Here is a 21,887-nt window from a genome sequence, read left to right on the forward strand (position 1 = left end):
TAGCCTTAATTCGGCCCGGGGGGTTTAATAACGAAAAAAAAAAAGGTCCCTGAAATAAAAAAATAACCCCCTTGGTTTATAGGCTAACAAAGCATTTGTAATTTGTTTTTTTGGGAAAAAAAAACCCGCCCCCAAAAAAAAACTCTTTTGGATGATTTGGGACCCATGCCCCTATTTTTTCCTTTACCCCCCCCCCCCCCCCCCTTCCTTTTCCCTTGACCCCTTTGTGGGTATTTTAGCTATACTGGGATTTTATTGCTTATTGGGCAAGGCAATAGGAGCTAATTATCCCTCTACGCGCAGGTAGCAGGTGGGTGAGAGAAGGAGAAAAGAGAAAGAGTTTAGCGTATGCCAAAGTGTTTTTCCCATTATGATTGAAATCATCCCTAGTTAATGTATTGCGGAAAAAATGTTGAACGGAAGAAAAAAAAAAAAAAAAAAAAAAAAAAAAAAAAAAAAAAAAAAATCCCAGGTTCCACATCAGCGTCGATACCATGATCGTATTCCCCATGTGGAAGGTAGAAAGCCCTCCAGCCTCACAACCTCTCTCTCCTCACTATGCAAATGTTCTAACTAGAATTCAAAAAAAAAATAATAAAAATAAAAAAAAAATCTTAGACTCTCGCTCTCCCGCGAGCTAGACGCCAAATTTTAAAAACCAAAGCCGGAGCATGAATATATATGCCTCTGGCGGGTCCTATCCGGTCATCCCACCATGGACACTACAATGGCTAACCACCCATCCGCATACCCCGCCACACGCACAACCTCTTCAAGCGGTGCGGTCATGGGAACCACCGCCCCCTGAAGCACAGGCTTCGCCAGGACGGGGACCCGTTTGCTCGGGAAGAGGCTAGGGAGAAGAGCATTCAGACTCGATCCGATAGTCTGCGGCTGTGGCTGGGTATGCCGTGCCGGTGCTCCAGTTTGGGTTTGGCCGGGTGCAGGCGGAACAAACGTTGGTGGGAATAGAGACTGGATTACTTTCAGGGAGGGGGTGGCGGCGTTCGGTGGAGATGGGAGGAAGATTCTTAAGGGGATGTTTCGGAATTGAGCGGGTGGGCTCGGGATGAGGATGTTGGAGATGCGGTGGAAGTTTGTGAAGTCGTCTATATTTTTAAATTTTTATTTTCCCCCGCTTGCTTTTTCAGTAATGGCTTTTTGATTTTCTCACCTCCATTAAAAGCTAGAGGAGAGGAGAGGAGAGGAGAGGAGTTCAAAGAAATGCATGTACGCACGGTCTTGGACAGCTTGCCATAATCCTGATGAATCCTCCTTAGACAACGTCATGATACCCTTCGCAGTTCCATTCCGCACAAAATCGGCCTCCTTGACACTGTTAATGAATGCATCATGCATCACCCTTCCGTCGGCATCGAGACGAACAAGCTCCTGGTCCGGCCAGTCGCTAAAATGAACCTGCAACCGCCAAGGTATTGGCTCACCGCGATCGTGCACATTGTCGAGAGCGGCGTCATCTGGTTCTCGTGGAGATGTTGCGCGCGGAGCGTCCTCCCCAACAGTGGATTTGGAGGTCACTGGGTCTGCTCCCGAATATAGATCATAGAGGAGTCCGAGGGGGTAGTGCCATTTCAGCGGCACTCCTTCAAAGGAAAACCAACCCTGGTGAGGTTGGGCTTCAATGTCAATCAAGAGAGCAGAAAAGAAAGCACGTAGCCTTGGGAGTAAGAAGGGCAGATATGATACACGAGGATAACATATCTGTAAAAAATCTAGGGTTAGACAGATGCATAGATGATGGAATAAAATGCTTGAAGTTCACATATAAGGGACTGAAAATACAAGATATGGGTCTGCCTTATCATAGGTCCTGCATTCAGCCGGCGACAGCCCTATCTCAAGGGGAATACGGCCATCCCACACTCTTCGCTGAATGACACTTGGGGAGGGTGCTGGGCTTGCCATGATTCCCTGTCGTGCTCTATTGATGGGTGTCCGGCAGAGCAATATTCATCATAGGGCAAGCCTAACAAGTCGTCAAGTCAGTTATGCTAAACTCCATTAATACTTGTTAAAACCGGGACATGGGATATAATTTATAGCTCACGTAGACTTAAGCAACTAGTTATGTTCTGAATTTGACCCCTACAATCCTAACGCCGGGCAGGTTATCACCACTGCAAACTCATGTTAGCAGTAGCAAACCGAGACCAATACACAAGAAGCTTAATATGTCAGTTTATTCCTGTGCCAGTTACTAAACGAATGATGTATTTGATAATAGGTAAGTTAGTTAGTAGAATGGGAACGTTCTTGCGAGTGACTTTTAAGGTAGCCAGCAATTCACGTGACCAAACATCAAATGTGTACGTATCTTTTTTCTACTTCCTCACTCTGCGCGGACTATTTTTGCCCAAATCAATCTTGAGAACCGCTATTTGGAGCAGCTCGGGTTAATTACACCTTATTGCTCGAAAACCCACTGAAAAAAAAGCCATCTGAAAAATCATCCCAAGTGCCCACAGCCCGCCAGCTCAGCGGTGTTTAGCAGCTCTTCCAGCAGATAGATGGCTAGAAAGTTATTATTTACAAATCTCATTTGTTGGCTTAGATCTTCCCTGCGGGAGTTCGGTGTTGGGGCTCCCGCAAAACCCAACTCTTGAATTGATTGATGGTCAATCTATATAGAAAAGTTTCGAAAACCCAGGATCACATCTTTTTATTTTTTTATATACTGCATGGAAGACGATCTGCTTCAGCTGTATCTCGAGGATATCCGGTAACTATGACGGATAGCGGACGCCCTTCAAAGAGGTTTAAGAGCTCTCATGAAACTTTGCAAGAAGAGGGCTACGATACCCCTTTACAAGATGTTAGCACGTTGGCATCCCTCAACAGACCCATCACACCCCCTTTACGGCGGCAGCCTTCAGGGCAGCCTAGGACATCCAGTCCAAATAAACCGCAAGGAAAAGCTCCTTCAACACCAAAGAACATCCCATCTCCAATCCAGCTCACACATATCCGCGATTTCTCTGCATCATCAGGGAACAATGCGGATGCTGTCAGGTTGCGGGATATTCTCGGGGACCCTCTCATCAAAGAAAGTTGGCAGTTCAACTACATGTTTGACGTCGATTTTCTGATGAGCCAGTTTGATGAAGATGTGCGGAATTTGGTAAATGTGAAAATCGTACATGGCTCTTGGAAACGGGAGTCTCCCAATCGAATTCATATCGATGTCAGTTAACTCTCCTACATCCTTTCTGGGAAGAAGTCTCCTGCTCCACAACTTCCCTCAATGCATTAGACATCCAGAGCATATAATTCAACTGTTTAGCTGTGCTAACTCGTATGCAGGAAAGTTGCCGCCGGTATCCCAACGTCGAGCCAATAGTCGCTTATATGCCAGAACCATTTGGGACACATCATTCGAAAATGATGATCCTTATCAGGCATGACGACCAAGCTCAGTAAGCACACTTAGCTCAAAAAAGCTATCTACAGTGACACTGATATCTATACAGGGTTGTTATTCACACGACCAACATGATTGCTGGAGATTGGGCGAATATGTGTCAAGCAGTTTGGCGATCTCCGCTACTTCCCATGTGTCATGAAATGAAACGTGGGCCAGGTTCTACCGCTTCGAACAGGTTCGGGTCAGGAATTCGATTCAAGAGAGATTTGATAGCGTATCTCGAGGCTTATGGCCGTAAAAAGACTGGCCCTCTCGTCGACCAACTTGAAAAGTACGATTTTAGCACCGTTCGAGCTGGGCTGGTAGCCAGTGTTCCCTCAAGGCAAGCAATTGACGAACTAGATTCGGAAAAACATACGCTCTGGGGCTGGCCTGCACTCAAGGATGCAATACAACAAATCCCACTTAACAAGGGGACCAATACTACAGGGAATAGACCCCAAATAGTCATACAGGTGAGAAACGATCATGCTCAATGCTAGGGTCGGAAGGCCTCGCTTCTAGGAGTACCCTACTCACGCACACAAAATCACCAGATATCTTCAGTGGCAACACTAGGTCAAACCGACAAGTGGCTAAAAGAGACATTCTTCGCTGCACTCTCTCCATCGCCATCGCGGTCTAGCTCCTCGGGTTTATTCAAACCCAAGACAAACCCGCCTGCCAAATTCTCAATTATATTTCCCACCCCAGATGAAATCCGCAGATCGTTGAATGGCTACGCATCCGGCGGATCTATCCATATGAAACTCCAGAGCTCCGCACAGCGAAAGCAACTTGAGTACTTGCGCCCATATCTATGTCGCTGGGCAGGCGATGGTGATGCCAGCGATGGCAGTGATATCTCCGGACAGGGCTCAACCAATACCAACGCCAGGCGAGAACGGGGCAAGGACGCCAGTGAATCCAGTCAAAAACACGCTACCATCGACAAAAATGGCCAGCCAATTCGGCAAGCAGGACGTCGCCGAGCAGCACCGCATATAAAAACATACATCCGTTTCTCAGATGCAGACCTGACCACCATCGACTGGGCAATGGTGAGTTCTGCAAACCTTTCGCTGCAAGCCTGGGGCGCTGCAGCGAATGGGAAGAAAGAGATACGGATATGTAGTTGGGAAATAGGCGTGATAGTCTGGCCTGATTTATTTGTTAACAGAAAGGTGGATGACGATGAAGATGACGATGATGACGATGATGATGATGATGATGATGATGGAAGCGGGTGGAAGGAGAAGGGGAAAGGGAAAAAGGCACGGGAGAATGGCAGGAGAGGGGCACGGGAAGATAAGAACAAAGTCGCGGTGATGTTACCTTGCTTTAAGCAGGATATGCCTGAAGTCAGAGTAGACAAGGACAGCGGCTCGTCAACGACTACTACTACTACTACTACATTTGTGGGGTTGCGTATGCCGTACGATCTGCCTCTGAGTCCATATACCCCGCAAGACCAGCCCTGGTGTGCGACAGCTTCCTACAAGGAAACCGACTGGCTAGGGCAGACGTGGGAGGAGGAATAGCCGTGTGTAAGCCTCGTGCAGAGAACAGCGTGCCGTTTTCCCGTCCTCCCGAGAGCATTTGATTAAATATATCGCCTTGTGAAATAGAGCCACCATCGTGGGTACATCTGGATCATTATCGCTACTTCAACTACCAGTAGATATCGCAGGATGACCGTGGGCTAGAAGCCGGCAAGGCTATGACAAATACCCTCGCTTCTTCCCATTTAATTCAAGGCTGGCACACCAGACCGATAGTTACACAGCAAGTCGCTTTAAACTCCCATTCGTAAAGATGAACATACATGAAGACAAATCCTTGATTCTTCTTCTAAGTGCAAGAGACATTTTTAATGACTCCCGTATTGGACGGACTGCTTCTTTTGCTGCATACTTTCCTCAACTACATCGCGGCCCCTGTTCCTAATAAGCCCTTTAACTGATTTCCTCCACCCATTCAGCTGTTGCCAACCCTCAGCCTGATTTTCAAGCACTGTCATCAAATAATATCACTTTATATATCTAGAGACATGTGTCAGAGCACACAGGTAGCGCAGGGAGGTCAATTTCAGCCGCCATGGCGCCAGCGCAACCAGCGGGAGACGACGACAACAATAGGACATATAGCTAGGAGAGGAGACAAGAGAATATATGACACTGTATAAAATGATAGTTATGGGATGTCCAAATATTTATATAAATATCAAACAGTGATGCTACAACATATACATACATATACATAATATACATGTATGGCCCGTAGGAATGCCGCACCCGATAAGCTCCGAGGTTCCCCAGCGCCGGCTCCGACTTTTCCCTCGCCGCCCAGAACCTCTGATATCATCATCAATATCAATCAACCTCATCCTCATCAATCCTCATCTCATCCTCGAACTTCAACCATCGCAAATCGCCAATCGTCCCATCTGAAGTTTGAGTTTTACCTTTTACTTTATTTTTTTCTTTGGTCCAACCCCACCCCGCTTCATCCCCCCATCCTTTCAAGCGTCAGCAGCGGGTTGGCGAGAATAGTCGCGGAATAGTTCGAACTTCTTGAAAACAAAGCCGATCGAAAAACCAAACCCCAACTATTTACACTACCAAACCCTAGCCTACTTAAATATCTCGTATTGGATATCATTCATTATTATCATCGTCCGGGATTTGGAATCGCCTGTCTAAATATCTCCTCCCACCACGTTGCTATTGAATTCCTCTCCGTTGCTCTCAAAACCTGTTTTGTTTACTCCGCACCAACCCTAGCGTAAATAGATCGCAGGCATCAGATCAGGCCCCTCCCTTCCCCCCATCTTTTAGTTCGCAATATCGCAACGGCATAAAGGGACGGAAGCATTCGGTAAGAGGCTATATATATATATATACCACACCTTTAAATACTTCCCTCGGGACTACTTGCCGGGGATAGGTCTAGACAGTTCCGCTAACTTTGGTCGAATTAAGTCACACCTCCTCATACACCTCCCGAACGGTGACATACAACCTGTCGATTCTATCTTACCAATCTCGCAGATTTCGAATAAGAGGTTCAGTTGTGTACTCCCGTCCTGGCCAGAGGGCGTAATTTGTTCGGGGATAAAAAGAGTTGAGAACGGCCAGCGGGAGGGTGGCAAGAAGAGCCCAGCGCAAGCCAGGCTCAAATCACCCGTTTCTGAAACAAAAACCACATCCCTCTCAACGCTCCGTATCACAACTTCGACGCCATGTCAACCAACCGCCCATTCCTAGCCAATTTCCTGGCAGCTTTCCGCGCCCAATCCGCCTACAAGGCATCGTCAAAACCGCCTTCGACGGGCTCTACGACAAACCCCCTCTCACAATCCCACGTTACAGCCTCAACCTCAGCTACCCAATCCCCGTCCACATCCCCCAACACACGAACTGTAACTACAAAAGCGGTGTCCTCATCCTCAACGGCCGCAGGCGGATCCACAACAACAAACAACAATATCTCCTCAAGTCCGCCACCCCAATCCACAACCGCTGCCGTTCAAGCCGCCGCCGCCGCCTCCGCCTCTGCAGGCCAACTGCATCCCCACCACTCCCACCGCCACCACCACCACCATCATCATCATCACCATCCACAGCAGCAGCAGCAACAACATCACAGCAGCACAAACCCACATGCACAATCTCACTCCACGAGCCCAGCACCCGCCGCGCCATTACCAATACCCATACCCTCCTCCCACAACAGGCACCGTCGGGGAAGTGACAGCAGCAGTGGGAGCGGCGGGTTCCGCGATGCCATGGGTCCCGAGAAGTGGTATGTAGGTGGCCGGACTGCTGCGGGTGAAGAGCGGTTCTATTCGCTGGGTTTGGTAACTAAAGGGGGACGACATCTAGGGAGGGTTGGGAGTGCTGACCAGCTCAGCCTTTAACAAGGGAGCATGGTCTGTCTGTCTCTGAGTATAAGGGAGACGAGGGGGGGAGTGTTGAAAATATATATTTCCCTATTTACTGGTCAAAATGGTCCTTTTTTCCACCACCCGCTCGCCCCAGTTGGCCGCTATTTGGGTTTTTTTTTTTTTTTTTTTTTTTTTTTTTTTTTTTTTTTTTTTTTTCGGTTGCCGGTGTGGTGGAGGTTTTCCCACGACGACAATATGTATAGAGTCTCAGATTCAGATTCCACAGACGACCCCATTGGTCCTTGATTTTGTTTTTTGTTTTTTTAACATCTGGCGGAGCGAGAGGAGAGAGGGAAAACAACATGACTGCTATGAATATTCATGATCAACGCAGGCAAAATATCATTTGGTGCACAAAAACGAAGAGCACGAAAGAACTACGAAAAAGCTACGACAACTACTCGTCCGAATCCCGTAATGGATCCATATGGGATGACAGGTCGGTCGATGGCCATCTATATGTTAAGGCGAATATAGGAGGCTCCGGAGAGGAGAAGAGGCAACACATTTCCTGCTTCCCCTTGAAGAAAGGCGCAATATTGTTTTTTCATGCCATCTGGAGTTTTCTTTGCAGAAACTGCAAAATAAAAAATAAAGAAAGAAAGAAAAGGAACATGGAACAGATTATAAAAGCGAGCTCACTCAGTCAGGCAGTGCAAGTCAGTCCGCTTTCGTCTCACATGCACATCAAGGCCTTTTCTTTTATTCTTTCTTTCTTTCTTTCTTTTTTTTCGGTTTGTTTTCCCCCAAAAATAAAAAGAATAATAATATTTAAAATAAATATCCCCTTCCTCCCGTTTTCCATTTCCTCTCTCTCTCTCTCTCTCTCTCTCTCCCGCTCTCCCGCCTTTTTCGCACCATCTATCTTCTTTTATTGGCTTTTTCATTTCGTGTTGAGCGCGGACAATCATTTCATGTAATAAACCATCCCATGCTCCATGTTCTCCATTTTCTCCCTCTCACCTTGTACATGTCCTCCCTCCTCGCGGTGTCATTGTCAACCAACAGGAAGGGAAACGCAAGGGGAGGAGGGAGAGTGGGAATGAGAGGGGTGGGGAAATGAGGAGGGGGTGAAATAAATGAATAAAAGTGCAGGAGATGAGAGAATGCTTTCAGGGTTGTTTTGGTTTTTTGTGGGAAGTATGGGATGGATATATGGGATGGATATAAAAAATTTTACCGTGGCGTGGCTGTCTGTCTTCTCTCTGCATTTTGCATTTTGCACATGTACATGTACATGTACTATTATAGTATAGTCTATATGTATACAACTGTTGTATGGGCGTGGGCGCGAAGGGGAATGAATATAAAATACTCCGCTCCTCTTTGTTTATTATGGTTTTTTATCGACAATTTTCTGTTTTTATCTTGGGGCAGATAAGTGGGAATAGGTAGGAGAATGCTTTTGTGTTCGCTCTATACTACATAGGTGCTACAATCTACTCCCCCTTTCCTGGTCCGGATCAACACACACACACACACACAATCGCGCAACAGGTCCATACATATGAATCTAATCAAAAAGAAACGGGCGAAACAAGTACCAGAGCCCCCCCTCCGCTCCTTTCTATATAGTTTCGCAAATACGGAGCAGACCTCAAGCTCGAAAAAGAAATACATAGAGAGATGGTTTAGAAGGGCTAGATTTTTTTTAAAAAAAGAAAGAAAGAAAGAAAATCCAGATCAGTCCTCGGTTCGCAAAATATGAGCCAACCCCATATATCTGAATATACAACGTAGCGAAATGGTGGGAAACCAAAGGGGGAGATTAACTCACGTTATCTTCCGGAGGGATGCTTCGTTCCCAGTATCCGCCAATGACGGGGATGTTCATCAGGATATCCTTTCGGACGCGGGGGACCTCTCCGAAGAAGAAGACGGCGAAGATTCCAGCGGTAGCGCCGAAGGCTGTGGCAATTGTGCCGCTGTTTAGTAGGGGAAACAAAAAGTGACGATGAGTTAGTGATATGACAGTCATATTCGATTGGAATTGGGGCGTACGGATCGGTGGGCTTGAGTGGGATGAGGGTCACATGTTCCCAGATAAACGCATATGGTAGAGATCGGGATCGGGAAGGAAAAGAGATACTTACTATCGAACAGAGGTTTTCAGAGGAAAGCCGGCATAGTGAGGTTGTTTCTTGTATCTGAATACAAAATTCATGGTTAGCGCCGTGCTCCCAGGAAAAGCAACTATATCAGTCGGTACGGCAAGGTTAACAATCCGTCCATTGTGAATGAATATCGATCGACCGGTATAATATGTCTCCCTCATCCATAACTGGTTCATCAGAGCCTGGTTATAGGTAGCCGGTATGAATATCTATTCCTTTCTCCTCTTCTGCTAGAGCTGTTGGTTGAAAATGGCATGAATATAAAGCCTTCTTCATCGCCGGATAATGCGACATTTTGCCCAGCCCCTGCGCAAACAACTCTAGATCCTCCGATACGTTCTAAGCCACCGTTCGGCATATTTGACACCCCCCACTCCGCGAGGGGGAAAAATATAAAAATCCCAGCATCGCGCCCACGCGCGCCAAAAACAAGCCAAAAAAGAGCGAGTGAAACAAGCCCGAAAACGCAAACAATGATTGTAATCCTCACCTAAGCGCAAAGGGACTCCGGTGGTTCGTAGTCGACGCAGGGGCAGCGGCCGAGCGAGCGGCGGAAGGCGAAACCTATGTACCAGGAAAAAAGAAAAAAAAAAAAAACCAGTCGCTGTTAGCAAAAAAAAATGCTCCTCGATAATATCTCCATTGCCATTTCCATTTCCCCCCCTCTCCACGTATATATATAGGTCTAGGGAAACGCCGATGAAAAGAAATAAAAGAAATAAATCTCAGGTAAGAGCGGCAATCTTCAAAAATTCCTCGATCTTGCATGTCCCCCGTTCTTCGCAATTGGGTTCGTGATTGACTACGACGACGGCAGCGACAGCGACAGCGGCAGCGGCGGTGGTGGAATGAGATACCAGGACCACGGTATGCGCTAGAATCGCATTGGAATGAATCCAACACACCACCCGGCTGAGTCGCTGACCCCGATGGTTACGGGTCCGGAAATAGCACAGGGTGTTTGTGTGGTGTCTGGCTTTTTGCGACTCGCGGAATTTCGTTAATTGAAAACGCGCGGGGGCGATTCCCACAGCTGCGTTACGTCGTGTTGGGTTTCCCCATCCCCATCCCCATCCCCATCATCGTCGTCGTCGTCGTCATCCATATCAAACCCCGAATCGCAACCACAAACCACGCTCCATCCCGCCAATGAACCCCAATCATGCCCAGAGGTAGCCAACAAGCAAAAAAGTAAAAAGAAACCCTCGAATCCCAATCACAACCCCCAATTTGGGCCCCCCCCCCCTCTCCTCCAATCCGAGCCACAATAAACCAAAACCAAACCCACCCGCCAAACAACGAAAGCAACACCCCCCCAAAAACCACAAAAACAAGGAAAATCATCAAGAACGTACCATTGTCAAAAACGCAACGCAAAGAGAGCGAGAGCGACAAAAGAGACGGGGAAGAAGAGGATCCCACAGGAATTATAGATCGGGGGGTCTTTTGTTTTGGTTTCTCTGGGTATGGAAGAGGTCGTTCCTGTTTTTATGGAGGAATTGGATATATATCGTTTCGGGAAATTCGGGGGATGAAAACGCCGCCCCTTTCCAATTGGACGAAAACAAAATTATGTCACGTGGACATTTGTAGGTCACATGATTTACACTTCACCCGTAGAAAATTGGACGCTCAATCGCATATAAAAATGGAAAAATGAAAAGAAAACAAACAAAAGAAAAGGCAGCTATAGCCCAACCACAGTTACCTCAAAGAGGGGGGGGGGGGAAGAAACTGCAATTGCAATTGCAAAGACAATCATTATGAACTTCTACTTTCGTCGTTCTTCAATTTCCCTTCGTCGGGGTACGTGGGAATGAGGGTAACTATGAGGAAGAAATTTCCTAAAGAAAACCCATCTCAAAGTCAGGAATTCCTTTGAGAGGATATAATATAATATGAGATATAATATTAAAGCTTTTTTCTTAATATTTTGTTTATTTATTTGTTATTGAAGTTGGTTATAGTTTGTTAGAGATATGCAAAAATAAAAGAAAGATGAGATAGCAAACAAGAGAGCAGAACAGAAACAGAAATAGAAAAAAAGATGAGAGGAAAATAGACAAATAGAACACAAGACACAGGAAACTTTCAGCAATGCATAAATAAAAAACACACACAAACAACCAAGCCAAAAACCAAACCACCAAACCCTCCCAAAGCCACCAAAAAAAGCCAGTGTGATGAGAAAAAAGTTGATGAACAATAAAGAAATCTTTTATGTGAGTGAAAACAAAGAAAGAAAAGGTCTTGTACATCTCAATGGAAAAATCAGAAACAGAATATGAAGAAAAGAAAAGAAAACTATGTAATTGAAGGGGATGAAGAATGTATGTATATGCTGTTCTTTCTGTGCTCTGGATGTTTCGAAAAAGACGGCCGTTTAACATGAACATAATCCGGTATATAACTTTCCTTCTTCTTCTTCCTTCCTCTTCTTTTTTCTTTATCCGCAAGAAAACACGGTGTATATGTGTGGGGAATATGTATCAAGTGAGTGAGCGGAATGAGAGAAAAACCGATAACGTGAACAAGCGGATGAAATGAATGCAATAAAATATAAGCGGAGGTACTTTTTTCTTTTTTGCGGAAAGAGCAGAACGAAGGGGAAGGAAAGTAGAACCTTCTTCTTTTTTTTTTTTTTTTTTTTTTTTTTCTTTTGGTGAACCCATTCATGAAATAAAACCAAAAAATTAAATGCTCCGGTCCGAGTCTATAAATGCTAAATGTGGTTTTCGTGTCGTCCGATTTTTGCCTTTGAAAAGAGATTGTGGCGGTTGCACCCGGCGGCCCAGCGCGCTTGGTATTGGTGCTGCTGCTCGATGATGAGGAAATAAACAAAAGGAATAATGTAGCGTAACCTTCGGTAAATGTCGCAAAAAGGGTTGATTCGGCCGTTACGTGCTTGCGTTTGCGTGGGTACCTTGTTTTGTCGGATTGCTTAACCTTGCCTGCCTTTGAACCTGATGATATTGGACGAGGGAAACCGTTAATCGAACCCGGAAAACCCACCCTGCTATAGGTGCTATAACGTGAAGACTTCATATCCGTTGAACGTATATATCGCCTTCGAACTGTTGCCGTATGGGTCTGAACAATAACTTCATATCAAGCGTAAGATCCTTGATAGCATAGCCATCATCAATGTCACTAATAGAACCAAGTCCCTCGCCCCTCTGCGCCGCATCCGTCTGAGCATATCCACGAACTTTCTGGAGCATTGTCATAATGTGTATAAGACGTGCATCAGGAGTCAGTTTCCAGTCGTTCTGCCGGTTGGGGCAGAGCAGGGCCTGAGCGAGCCAGTAGTAAGGGATAGAATCGCGACAGAATCCAAACCGCCGGGTTGAGGTCGGAGTTGGCGGATATTGTATTGACATATCTTCATCCCATACACGCTTCCACTTCTTTAAAGCTTGAGTTGTGGACTTGTATATAATATTGGCGTGTGATGATGATGGAGCATTCGAAGGACTGCCGTCGGTGGGGTTAGCGTGACCGTTACTTGGGCTGTTTTTGGAGATAATTCCGTCCATGGATGCGCAGTCGGAACGGGAGACGGGATTATATATGTCGCTTGCACTGAAACCCTCAGATATGGTCCTGTCGTTGTCGTCCTCAGGAGCGCCGTTAAGAGATAGTTGTTTCTGAACGAGCCAGATTTGGACAAGTAGCGCGTGAATGAGAATGAACTTCGAGTAGACGTTTGTGGCTCTTCGGCGGAAATCAACAACCGGACTCTGCAAAGCGGACAAAGCCTGATTCATCTCAAGCTGTTTTATCCGGCAACTGCCAGTCACATTCACAATAGCCTGAACATCAGGACCTCTAAGTCCCAAGGCATCGGCGCATTGCTGAGGATCTCTTGCCTCCCATGCAGCATCGTCACAAGGTAGGGGAAGCTTAATCTCCTGAGGATTTAGAAGTGGTTGACAGTTAAAAAACATTACCATGGCGGCATCTGCTAAATAGAACATGAATACAAGACGAGACCTCTTTTCCTGTTCTACCCAAGCAAGCCAATTCCAGTTGGAAATGTCAACCGCTTTCTCATGAGGCATATTATGAAGCAAACTATAACACGAGGGATCATCGGGGCCCGCAGGCTCAAGCAAACGAAAGCGACGAATAAAGCGAACAAATAAGGAAATATCGGACCGTGCTGCGGCTCGTTGCTTCGGATCACCATGCCAAACACTCAGAGTATTTAACATAAAAATTGACTGCATCTCCTCAATGTCATTGGCTGACAAGGACTGAGGAACATCAGTGGGCTCCACTTTGATCGAAGAATCTGGGTCTGAGGCAATGCCGGTTCGTAGGTCATTCTGAATGCGGGAGGTTCGCAGTATGGCAGCCTTGGTAACAGCTACCAAACTCCGAACCAGGTCCGGTTCAACACGGTCGGAATAAACAGCTCCAATACAGCACATGGCAAGAATAAGACCATCGTACGCATCTAAAAAATTAAAAGTGGCAATATGTAAATAGGGCCAATGGCCTTGGTAATTCGTAAAGAGTTCGAGAAAATGTTTCACGTTATCGGCCGTCAAGCAATCCTTCAGCACCTGTGCGTTATTGGCGTGCAGGCTGAACGGTTCCTGTAATCCAGTAGGAAAGCAAAAGTCAATGAGGCGGTCCGCTTTACGTTGCAGCGGGTTATGCTGCGACATGTTAAAATTCCAGATAGGGTATGAGTCGAGCGTACCGTCACCGCCCAAGCTAGTAGAAGCTAAATAAAGTCCATTCAATCCACCTTCGGGTTGCCCACTCGTTGCGGCCGGGTAGTACTTGCGATCGGTCTCAACTTGAGAATGCATCGAGTCGGGAACGGGGGCTACTGAAGCTGGAAACATTGGCTGCATGTAACCATCCTGAGTGCCAGCTTGGAACATCGATGTCCAGTCGATTTCACCGGATTGACCGGGGTTAGGCCCGGTAGGCATGCCAGGGCGCTTGTTGTCAGGCATATTGTTGGAAGATTTAGCTGCATCGATAGGGGGTAAATCAACGTTCGACTGGGCAGTTGTGTCAGTTCCAGACTGCGCGAGATACGAACTCTGCTTGGGTTCAGCCATCCAGGGAGCTCTCTGATGCATCTGGTTTTGGGCGTATCCATGATCGACAGGACCACGGCTCATCCCGCCAACAGGGTGCATCTGATAACCAAGAGGCCGTTGATCCGTAAATCCAGGGTTGTGATGACCAGAGGCCATGCCAACCCCGTTCACATGCCCCCCTTCCCCAAACGGTGTTCCGACGATACCATTAGAAGTCGGGACGGAGCTACTGACATCTCCTGAAACAGGTTTGGGGACAATACCCGCTGCCTGAGCTTTCTTCAGATGAGCGTGGGGATGCGACAAGTGGCTCACACCTGTCGGATTGCCCCGACGTAACGAACATTTTTGAAAGTGGCGCTTCAAAATATCGCTTCGGGAGAATGTGTCCTTGCACAGAACACACATATACGGGCGATCACCAGTATCTGTATTGAAAAGTGGTTAAAAAAACGAAAAAGACTTTTTAACTGTCAAACCGGAGAGTATATGCCGGTCATAGAAATGGGTTGATCGGGCTGAGAACCACTTACGCCTCAACAGATGCCGTTTAAGATGCTTTGCATGCAGATATGTCTTGTTGCAATGTGGGCAAGGGAATTTCCCATCCGCGTCTTTAGCAGGGATAGCCGTCTTGGTGGTACCGTTTGCACCGTTAGTAATGGCAGCAGCCCGCCCTGGCACGCTTGGAAGTATCCCTCTCCGGCCCTGGGATCCAACTACCTGGGTGCGCGGTGGGTCCTTTGGAACGAAAGCTGCAGGGGAATTAGATAAGCTATTTGTAGTTGTCACTATGGGTCCTTTGGGTCCTGTATCACTGAACGCACCGGAGGGTAAAGCACCACCATAATCCGCTCTTCGATCCCGAGGAGGAGCCGGCGCAATGGGCTGAGGAAAGGCCGGCGAAGTGGTCGACGGGGGCAATAAGCCATGCGACGGGAATTGTTGCTGGATGTGATGGTGGGTCAAGAATGAAGACGGGGGCAAGCTGTTGACGGTAGTATGAGGCGGCATAGGAGCGGAAGACGCAGCATACACGTCGTTGGAGGACGTGGGCGGATACCGGGGCATCTCATGTCTATAGGGCTGTCCTAGATAGGAAGGATGCACAGGGGAATGGCTCTGTGGATGCTGCAGCGGGGGCAGAGTATGCGGTTGCGCCATCGAGTAGTGTGGCTGCATCTGATACTGATGCAGATTGGACAGAGGTGGGGGTCCTTGAGGCGGGATATTTGCCGATGGGGTCCTCGAGGCATGCGATCTAATGTTGGGATCCATAACGAAGGAAAGAAGTAGAGGAAAAAATCGAACCGTTACCGTGTAGGATCGTCCAAACCATCGATTGTGGATTCTTAAACGCCCCGACGACTTCTTGTAAAAATATATATATATAATTATTTACCGGGGGTGGGGGGGGGGGGGGGTGGCGCGAGTTGTTTCGCGCTGTTGGAGGAAAACTGCACGTTGTCAGTCGCCAAGATCCTACCAATACGAATGCCACGCCCAATGAGACGGGTCTGCTTCTTTGTTGTCATGCTTGAAGCATGCGTGCATCACAGTGTCCACAACGTTCTTGCATTCCATCTCGTTCATTGTAGGAATTAAAAGAAGAAGAAGAAGACGAAGAAGGGACGGTGAACTAACCGGAAAGGAATAAACCAATTCGCGAATAAGAGTCGCGTATCGTATAGCACAGCGACAATCAAATTCGGACAGCAGACAACTTCCCTAAGCCACTAGCTTGAGAGAGAGTAAGAGAGCGTATGAGTGTGCGCGGGATAGAGAGTCAGTGAGAGAGAGTGAGTGTATATGAGAGAGAGAGAGTGTGTGTGTATATGAGAGAGAGAGAGTGTGTATATGAGAGAGAGAGTGTATATGAGAGAGAGAGAGAGTGTGTGTGTGTGCGTGTGTGTGTGTGTTGTGGTGGAGAGCGAGAGAGATGATGATGGGTCGATGAGGTAGCAGTAGAAAGTTAGGACGTGGTCGAGGGTGAGATAGATAGACTACTACCGGGGCTCCACCCTGGGGACGGGTACCAGTGGAGGCTGCCAAACAGACTTGGAGCAACGACCACGCACGCGGCGGACAAGGGAGGAGGGATTGAGGGAGGGGAGGGAGGGAGGGGTTCAAAGGTAAATCGGAGGATAATTGGGGATTGTTTGATTTTGTTTTTCCCACAAGGCTCCACCGGGGCACAACGGGCAGGGGACAAAAAGAAAGATGAAAGAATGGAGAAACAAAAGAAGGGTGAAAGAATGAGTCTAGGGACGGTTAAAAGAACGACTCGGGAATCGAGATGGAAAGAGAGGGAGAGAGGAAGGAGATAGGACGAGGAGGAGTGGCAGAGGGTATGTATAGTAAGTAAGTAAGTAGAGTTAGGAGGAGTAAAGGAGGAGGAGGAGGAGGAGGAGGAGAAGAAGGAGTAGAAGGAGTATGTTGCTGGAGTGCGTTGCAGTACGTTAATGGTAATTGGGGAAAGGGACGGAGAGGAGAGTGAGTGTGGGCAGCAAGAAGAAGAAGAAAAAAAAGAAAGGAAAAAGGGAAGAAAAAGAAAAGAAGAGGGAAATGGATATGCTTTGGGGCTAGTGGAGGAGGAGGATTGATGATGAAGAAGAGAAGAAACAGAGAATAATAATAACAATAATAATAATAATAATAATAATAATGAAGAGACGATGAGGAAAGGCATAAGAAAAAATTAAAAATAAAAAAATAGAAAAAGCGCAGAAAAAGCGCAGAAAAAAAAGAAACAGCAGCAAGCAGAAACACAACAACCAACCACGCAACACACTTATCGCTGTCAGCGCGCGTGGCGGGTGGCAGTTAGCCCGCCCCCCCCTTTGGTATGTATCTGTATGCGTATCTGTATGTATAATAATAATGCATACATTGTACGGAGTAAGTAGTTAACTTACCTTATAAAAAGTCAAACCGTACTTGCTGTTGCTGTGTACACGCCGTACACGCCGTACGGAGACCGGTAACTAGCACGTTGTACTCCGGGATGATAATGATGTGATGAATGATTGATGCCTTGCCTGCCTTGCCTGCCTGCCTGACTTGACTGAACTGACTGACTTGATTGATTTATTGACTTGACTTGATTGACTAACTTGACTAACTGACTTGACTAACTGACTAACTCGCCTTGTGTCTGGCCTGTCTGTCCCGCCTCCTGGTCCTCGGGGAACGACGCCAGGTTCCAAGCTTCGAACCGAAAAACCTTGTTGATATCAACACTTTTTTCTTCGGGTCACCGTTATGCTGTCTCCACTGCTTACTCGCTTCGCTCGCTCAAGATGAGATAAAAAATAATAACAGTAGTTCCAAAACAGTATATCTTCCGGTCACCACATACAGATACAGATAGGTGTATAGCTATACCGTACAAAAATAATACAGAGCAAAATATAATCTCACGGATAGTCTTTTCTTCAAAGAGATTCTTTTGAAATCTCATCTCGGAACCGAACCGTCCCTCTTCGGTGTTTGGTACGGAGTACTTTGGTACTGGAAATCTTGGGACTGCGTCCGAATACTATGTTCCTGAACTCTGGATATTGACCGGTTTAAAAAAGTAAAAATAAACTACATGTATGTATGTATGTATTCTAACATGTCCAATGTACATGTACATCGTTTCTACTCCCCTGATTCCCACGGGTGGGTGGCAACATCTAACGCCAGAAGGAAGCACAGCAGTAAGAAGAGAAAGTTGTGCAGGAAATAATGAACGAAATCCCTAAAAAGGAAACATTGGAGCAAATCTAGACAAGATGGCGGTGGGACGCCACTCTCGCTGTGTTCCGCGGTTGGGGGAGCTTTTAGTTTCAAGTGGCTTGCAGATTTGACATGTGCGGAACTGACATCGGTATCAAAAAATCCTTGAAAATGTGAGGTCACTTCTTATTGGTTTTGATTTTGATTTTTTTATTTTTTATTTTTTATTTTTTTTAATTTTTAATTTTTAAATTTTTTGGTACTACCACGAGGGGAGGTGGAGGAGGGGCGGCGGGAGCTTGTGTGAGCTTGTGGAAGCTTGTGGAAGCTTGTGCGAGGGAGGAAGGTATGTATCCAGGAATTTGGGGGTGGAAGCGGGAGGAGGGGTAGGAGGGGGAGGGGATAATTGGAGGCCGGGAAGGGAAGGGGAGGTTACGAAGTAGAGGAGAAATAAGGGGAAAACGCGGGTCTGTTATAAGCAACGCAGGTGGAAGAAAACTGATACGGAAATAAATAACTTTTTCCCGCTACTGACTGCCTGCTACTATAAACAACATGATGTCAATCAGTGCGCGCTTTGGAATGTGTTGTTAGGTTGCTTGTTTGTTGTAATCGCGCTTCCTTTCCAGGGTTTTACCTCCCCGATCCCATAGATATCACAACCAAATGGCATTCATTATTATTCTTTTCATAATCATAACCGCGCAATTCTTGTAACTTACAGAAAAAGGGCAACCCCGTCATTCTAAATCACGAACAAAACCTCCTCTTTCAAGTATATCCCCCCTGCCTCCCTCCCTCCCTCCATCCATCCCAAGAAAAACAAAGGCCCCCTTGTCAGAAAAGGCCAGCGAACAAAATCACCAATTTGCCCGCCAGATACGAACCTAATAATAAGAATCAAGATAATCCGTTATCGTGGGGGGATGGACGATCGCCAACAAGCTGCAGCGCCGATAAAACCATGCCTACGCCCACGCACCGTCACACCCGTCGCCATGCGCCGTATGAACCGGTAAATGTACTAACCAGCGATACATACCACATAATTACCCCCGTTCCAATACTGGGATGTGGCGAATGCACAAATAAACAATGCAACCCACTTTTTCCCTCATTAATTAAACACGCGCGGAGCTTGGCAACTCTCAGTACCATGAAACCATTTATTCATTTATTCATTATTTATTGACTTTCTCGCGGAAAATGTCTTGTTCTGACAAGTGCCTGAGAACTGGGACTAGAAAAGGTCAGTTGAGCAGTGAGGATGAAATGCATTCATTCGTAGGTTGTATTATTTATTCTTCAAGTCATCAAATGCTGAGTATTAGACAACGCATAGAACAGTTTAAGAAATTTAAAAAAAAATATTCCCTGCAATTTTTCTTTGTTTCCAGGCTAAAAGAAGTGATTCATTTCTTGAAGAAACAAGCTTTTTTTTTTTTTTTTTTTGCTTTCTTTTGGCGCAAAAATAATGCCAGAAGCAGAAGAAATAGTTATTCAAAATTGACCAAAAACAATGATTCTTTAGACAAAGATAATATTTCTTCTCATTATAACTGTCTATCCTAGTAATTTTATTAATTATCGTATGTATGTTACAGAGCGGCGGAATTCCATGCTCAAGGTCCCCCTAAACTATCACTTGGCACTTGTTATCTCCGGATCACCTAATCAGCCCTGGCCAAGTACTATACTATCCCTCCAATACAAGCCGTGTAGCAAAGGTTATTATTATTGCTTACCTAGCCTTCACAATTATACACATTTTCTGTCTTTGGTTCTTTTTTTTTTTTTCTTTTTTTTTTACATGGACGGAAAACGCGCCCTTCAACGCGAACTATGGAATATCACGTGATCGCGTAAACATGCATTATAAGGTTATTCAACGCGTAATTTATGTCTTGGCAGTAGCAGTTGTTGCCTTTTTTCCCCCCATCAAATAGTAACAGTGAATGTTGCAAAGCGCGAGTCAATAATAATAATGTAGTAGTTTTATACTACTTGAGCTTTGAAATCTCAACATGGTCTACGCTGTAGTTGTATATAACTATATATATATATGTACGTAATAACTACAGGGGCCATGGATGTTGAAATGTACAGTAGCATGTACAGTACATGTACTGTACAGCGCAGTCCGACCCGAGGCCTATTGCCACGACGTCCTCGGCTTTCTAATTCACGAGCAATCTGGGCCCAAGCACAGAGTTGTAATGACATCATACCCCCAAACTTTTTTCAACGGGCGAACATTAAGAAAAAAAAAATTCCCCGTTCCTGAAATCGAACCATGCGGAAAGGCTCTTTCTTTGAAACAGACAGACAAAAGAAACTTTTGAAAAAAAGGCTAAACGGAAAAAAAAAAAAATTCTCAACAAGAGTAACTAAATGATTACACTGATTTTTTTTTTTAAAAAAAAGTTAAATGTAACTAATATATCTATCAAATCAGCGCCCATTCATCCCTGGAACTTTTTCAGACAGACTAAAGAAGCACTTGTGATCTGACAACTCTTCTAGAAAAGTAAAAAAAAAAAAAAAAACACAATAAAAAAATGGTACAGCACACATGACCTCTCTCCTGTTTTCCTGTTCATATGAGCGGTATCCTCCGCTAGCAATTATCCTTAGAGTCTTGGCGGGTATTTTAAACATTTTGCCCGGCACTGGAACTCGGGAATGGAACAAGGGAAAAATACGCTAGGAGGTATGTGAAAAATGGGGTATTGTGAGCTTCGGCTGTTGAAATATGCTGTAATATTAATATGTTGTCATATTTTAGTTGTTGCCGTAATCTCTCTCTCTATATACTTTTCCGAGTAAAATGCCCTGTAACGTGACCTCACATGATATCACATGCACCCCATCAAATCCATGGATCCATCCATGGATATGTAGTGGCGCGGTGGCGCCTGCCAATTGCACCACTCTATCTACTCTCTACCATCACCACCGCCTCTAACGCCCTGTAGCACCCCCTATTACTTTCACTTCATACTCCTACCTTCATCTTACCACTCACTCTTACCACTCCTACCAACCTCTACCACCCCTACCATCTCTACCACCACTGCCTCTACCACCTCACAGCCCCCTCTATCACTTCCACTTCATATCTCTACTCTACCCCCATCTTATCACTCACTCTCTTACCATCTCTATCACCTCTACCACCTCTACACTTCTTCCACTCCGACCCCCCCTTACCACCCCTTACCACCCCTTAGCACCTCTATCACCCCTACCACCTCTACCACCACCACTGCCTCTACTGCCTTGCAGCACTCTCTATCACTTTCACTCTCTATCTCTACTCTCATCTTATCATTCTATCTCTCTCTTACCATCTCTATCACCTCTCTCTATCATCTTTTCCACTCTCTAGCCTCTCTATCATCATCATTATCTCTACTACTCTACAGTCTCTTCTCTATCACTTTCACTATCTCTACTTCTCTCTTACTATCTCTACCACATTTTGATCTCTGTGTTTATAGTATATACTGCTCAATACTCTGTAATAAAATCTCATGTGATGTCAGTAGATGTGGTGGTGGTGGTAGAGGGGGTAGGGGGTGAAAGGGGAGGAAAGTGAGGAAGGAATTTGATGGGTGAACTGAGGT

General features: G+C 45.9%; 5 protein-coding genes across 8 annotated transcripts; 2 read left to right on the forward strand and 3 right to left on the reverse strand.

Moving 5' to 3' along the window:
* Positions 1-424: 424 nt before the first annotated feature.
* BDCG_08858 (autophagy protein 5) lies at positions 425-6,623 on the reverse strand. The gene is made up of 5 exons (XM_045424633.1): positions 4,757-6,623; positions 2,069-4,582; positions 1,804-1,987; positions 1,239-1,722; positions 425-1,109 (listed from the first exon to the last, which is right to left on the reverse strand). The coding sequence occupies exons 3-5, from the start codon at positions 1,924-1,926 to the stop codon at positions 706-708; spliced, it is 1,011 nt and encodes a 336-aa protein (XP_045273309.1). The 5' UTR covers positions 1,927-1,987; positions 2,069-4,582; positions 4,757-6,623; the 3' UTR covers positions 425-705.
* On the forward strand, positions 583-5,719 carry BDCG_08859. 2 transcript variants are annotated; one of them, XM_045424635.1, is made up of 5 exons: positions 583-1,226; positions 1,281-3,202; positions 3,322-3,434; positions 3,489-3,897; positions 3,979-5,719. In XM_045424635.1, the coding sequence occupies exons 2-5, from the start codon at positions 2,633-2,635 to the stop codon at positions 4,960-4,962; spliced, it is 2,076 nt and encodes a 691-aa protein (XP_045282705.1). In that variant the 5' UTR covers positions 583-1,226; positions 1,281-2,632; the 3' UTR covers positions 4,963-5,719. The 2 variants fall into 2 exon arrangements, with proteins under 2 accessions (XP_045282705.1, XP_045282704.1); XM_045424634.1 differs by having other exon boundaries at positions 583-3,202.
* BDCG_08860 (uncharacterized protein) lies at positions 5,802-11,385 on the forward strand. Its single transcript, XM_045424636.1, has 2 exons — positions 5,802-6,298; positions 6,403-11,385. The coding sequence occupies exon 2, from the start codon at positions 6,663-6,665 to the stop codon at positions 7,338-7,340; it is 678 nt and encodes a 225-aa protein (XP_045273310.1). The 5' UTR covers positions 5,802-6,298; positions 6,403-6,662; the 3' UTR covers positions 7,341-11,385.
* Positions 8,560-11,129, reverse strand: BDCG_17872. 3 transcript variants are annotated; one of them, XM_045426919.1, is made up of 5 exons: positions 10,837-11,129; positions 9,972-10,045; positions 9,461-9,514; positions 9,145-9,292; positions 8,560-9,007 (listed from the first exon to the last, which is right to left on the reverse strand). In XM_045426919.1, exons 1-5 carry the CDS (start codon positions 10,837-10,839, stop codon positions 8,999-9,001), a joined length of 288 nt encoding a protein of 95 aa, XP_045282706.1. In that variant the 5' UTR covers positions 10,840-11,129; the 3' UTR covers positions 8,560-8,998. The 3 variants fall into 3 exon arrangements, with proteins under 3 accessions (XP_045282706.1, XP_045282708.1, XP_045282707.1); XM_045426920.1 differs by having other exon boundaries at positions 8,721-9,514; positions 10,837-11,000; XM_045426918.1 differs by having other exon boundaries at positions 8,721-9,292; positions 9,461-10,045; positions 10,837-11,000.
* On the reverse strand, positions 11,374-19,052 carry BDCG_08863 (RfeC protein). The gene is made up of 5 exons (XM_045424637.1): positions 16,186-19,052; positions 15,369-15,998; positions 15,075-15,296; positions 14,190-14,969; positions 11,374-14,082 (listed from the first exon to the last, which is right to left on the reverse strand). The coding sequence occupies exons 2-5, from the start codon at positions 15,817-15,819 to the stop codon at positions 14,057-14,059; spliced, it is 1,479 nt and encodes a 492-aa protein (XP_045273311.1). The 5' UTR covers positions 15,820-15,998; positions 16,186-19,052; the 3' UTR covers positions 11,374-14,056.
* Positions 19,053-21,887: the final 2,835 nt, after the last annotated feature.

The sequence above is a fragment of the Blastomyces dermatitidis genome, assembly GCF_000003525.1.
Source record: "Blastomyces dermatitidis ER-3 genomic scaffold supercont1.12, whole genome shotgun sequence".
Classification (NCBI taxonomy): Eukaryota; Fungi; Ascomycota; class Eurotiomycetes; order Onygenales; family Ajellomycetaceae; genus Blastomyces; species Blastomyces dermatitidis.

Bases quoted from the DNA above. Each gene is read 5' to 3' on its own strand.
- BDCG_08858 (XM_045424633.1), bottom strand. From the start codon at position 1,926: ATGGCAAGCCCAGCACCCTCCCCAAGTGTCATTCAGCGAAGAGTGTGG. The intron at 1,723-1,803 runs GTATTTTCAGTC...GATTTTTTACAG, and splicing joins ATAAGGCAGACCCATATCTT to ATATGTTATCCTCGTGTATC. The intron at 1,110-1,238 runs GTGCGTACATGC...TTAAAAATATAG, and splicing joins ATGGCAAGCTGTCCAAGACC to ACGACTTCACAAACTTCCAC.
- BDCG_08859 (XM_045424634.1), top strand. From the start codon at position 2,633: ATGGTCAATCTATATAGAAAAGTTTCGAAAACCCAGGATCACATCTTT. The intron at 3,203-3,321 runs GTCAGTTAACTC...ACTCGTATGCAG, and splicing joins CCAATCGAATTCATATCGAT to GAAAGTTGCCGCCGGTATCC. The intron at 3,898-3,978 runs GTGAGAAACGAT...CAAAATCACCAG, and splicing joins GACCCCAAATAGTCATACAG to ATATCTTCAGTGGCAACACT.
- BDCG_08860 (XM_045424636.1), top strand. From the start codon at position 6,663: ATGTCAACCAACCGCCCATTCCTAGCCAATTTCCTGGCAGCTTTCCGC.
- BDCG_17872 (XM_045426918.1), bottom strand. From the start codon at position 9,657: ATGAACCAGTTATGGATGAGGGAGACATATTATACCGGTCGATCGATA. The intron at 9,293-9,460 runs GTAAGTATCTCT...CCTACTAAACAG, and splicing joins CTGAAAACCTCTGTTCGATA to CGGCACAATTGCCACAGCCT.
- BDCG_08863 (XM_045424637.1), bottom strand. From the start codon at position 15,819: ATGGATCCCAACATTAGATCGCATGCCTCGAGGACCCCATCGGCAAAT. The intron at 15,297-15,368 runs GTGCGTTCAGTG...ATTCCCCTGCAG, and splicing joins TGGTGGTGCTTTACCCTCCG to CTTTCGTTCCAAAGGACCCA. The intron at 14,970-15,074 runs GTAAGTGGTTCT...TTTTCAATACAG, and splicing joins TAAACGGCATCTGTTGAGGC to ATACTGGTGATCGCCCGTAT.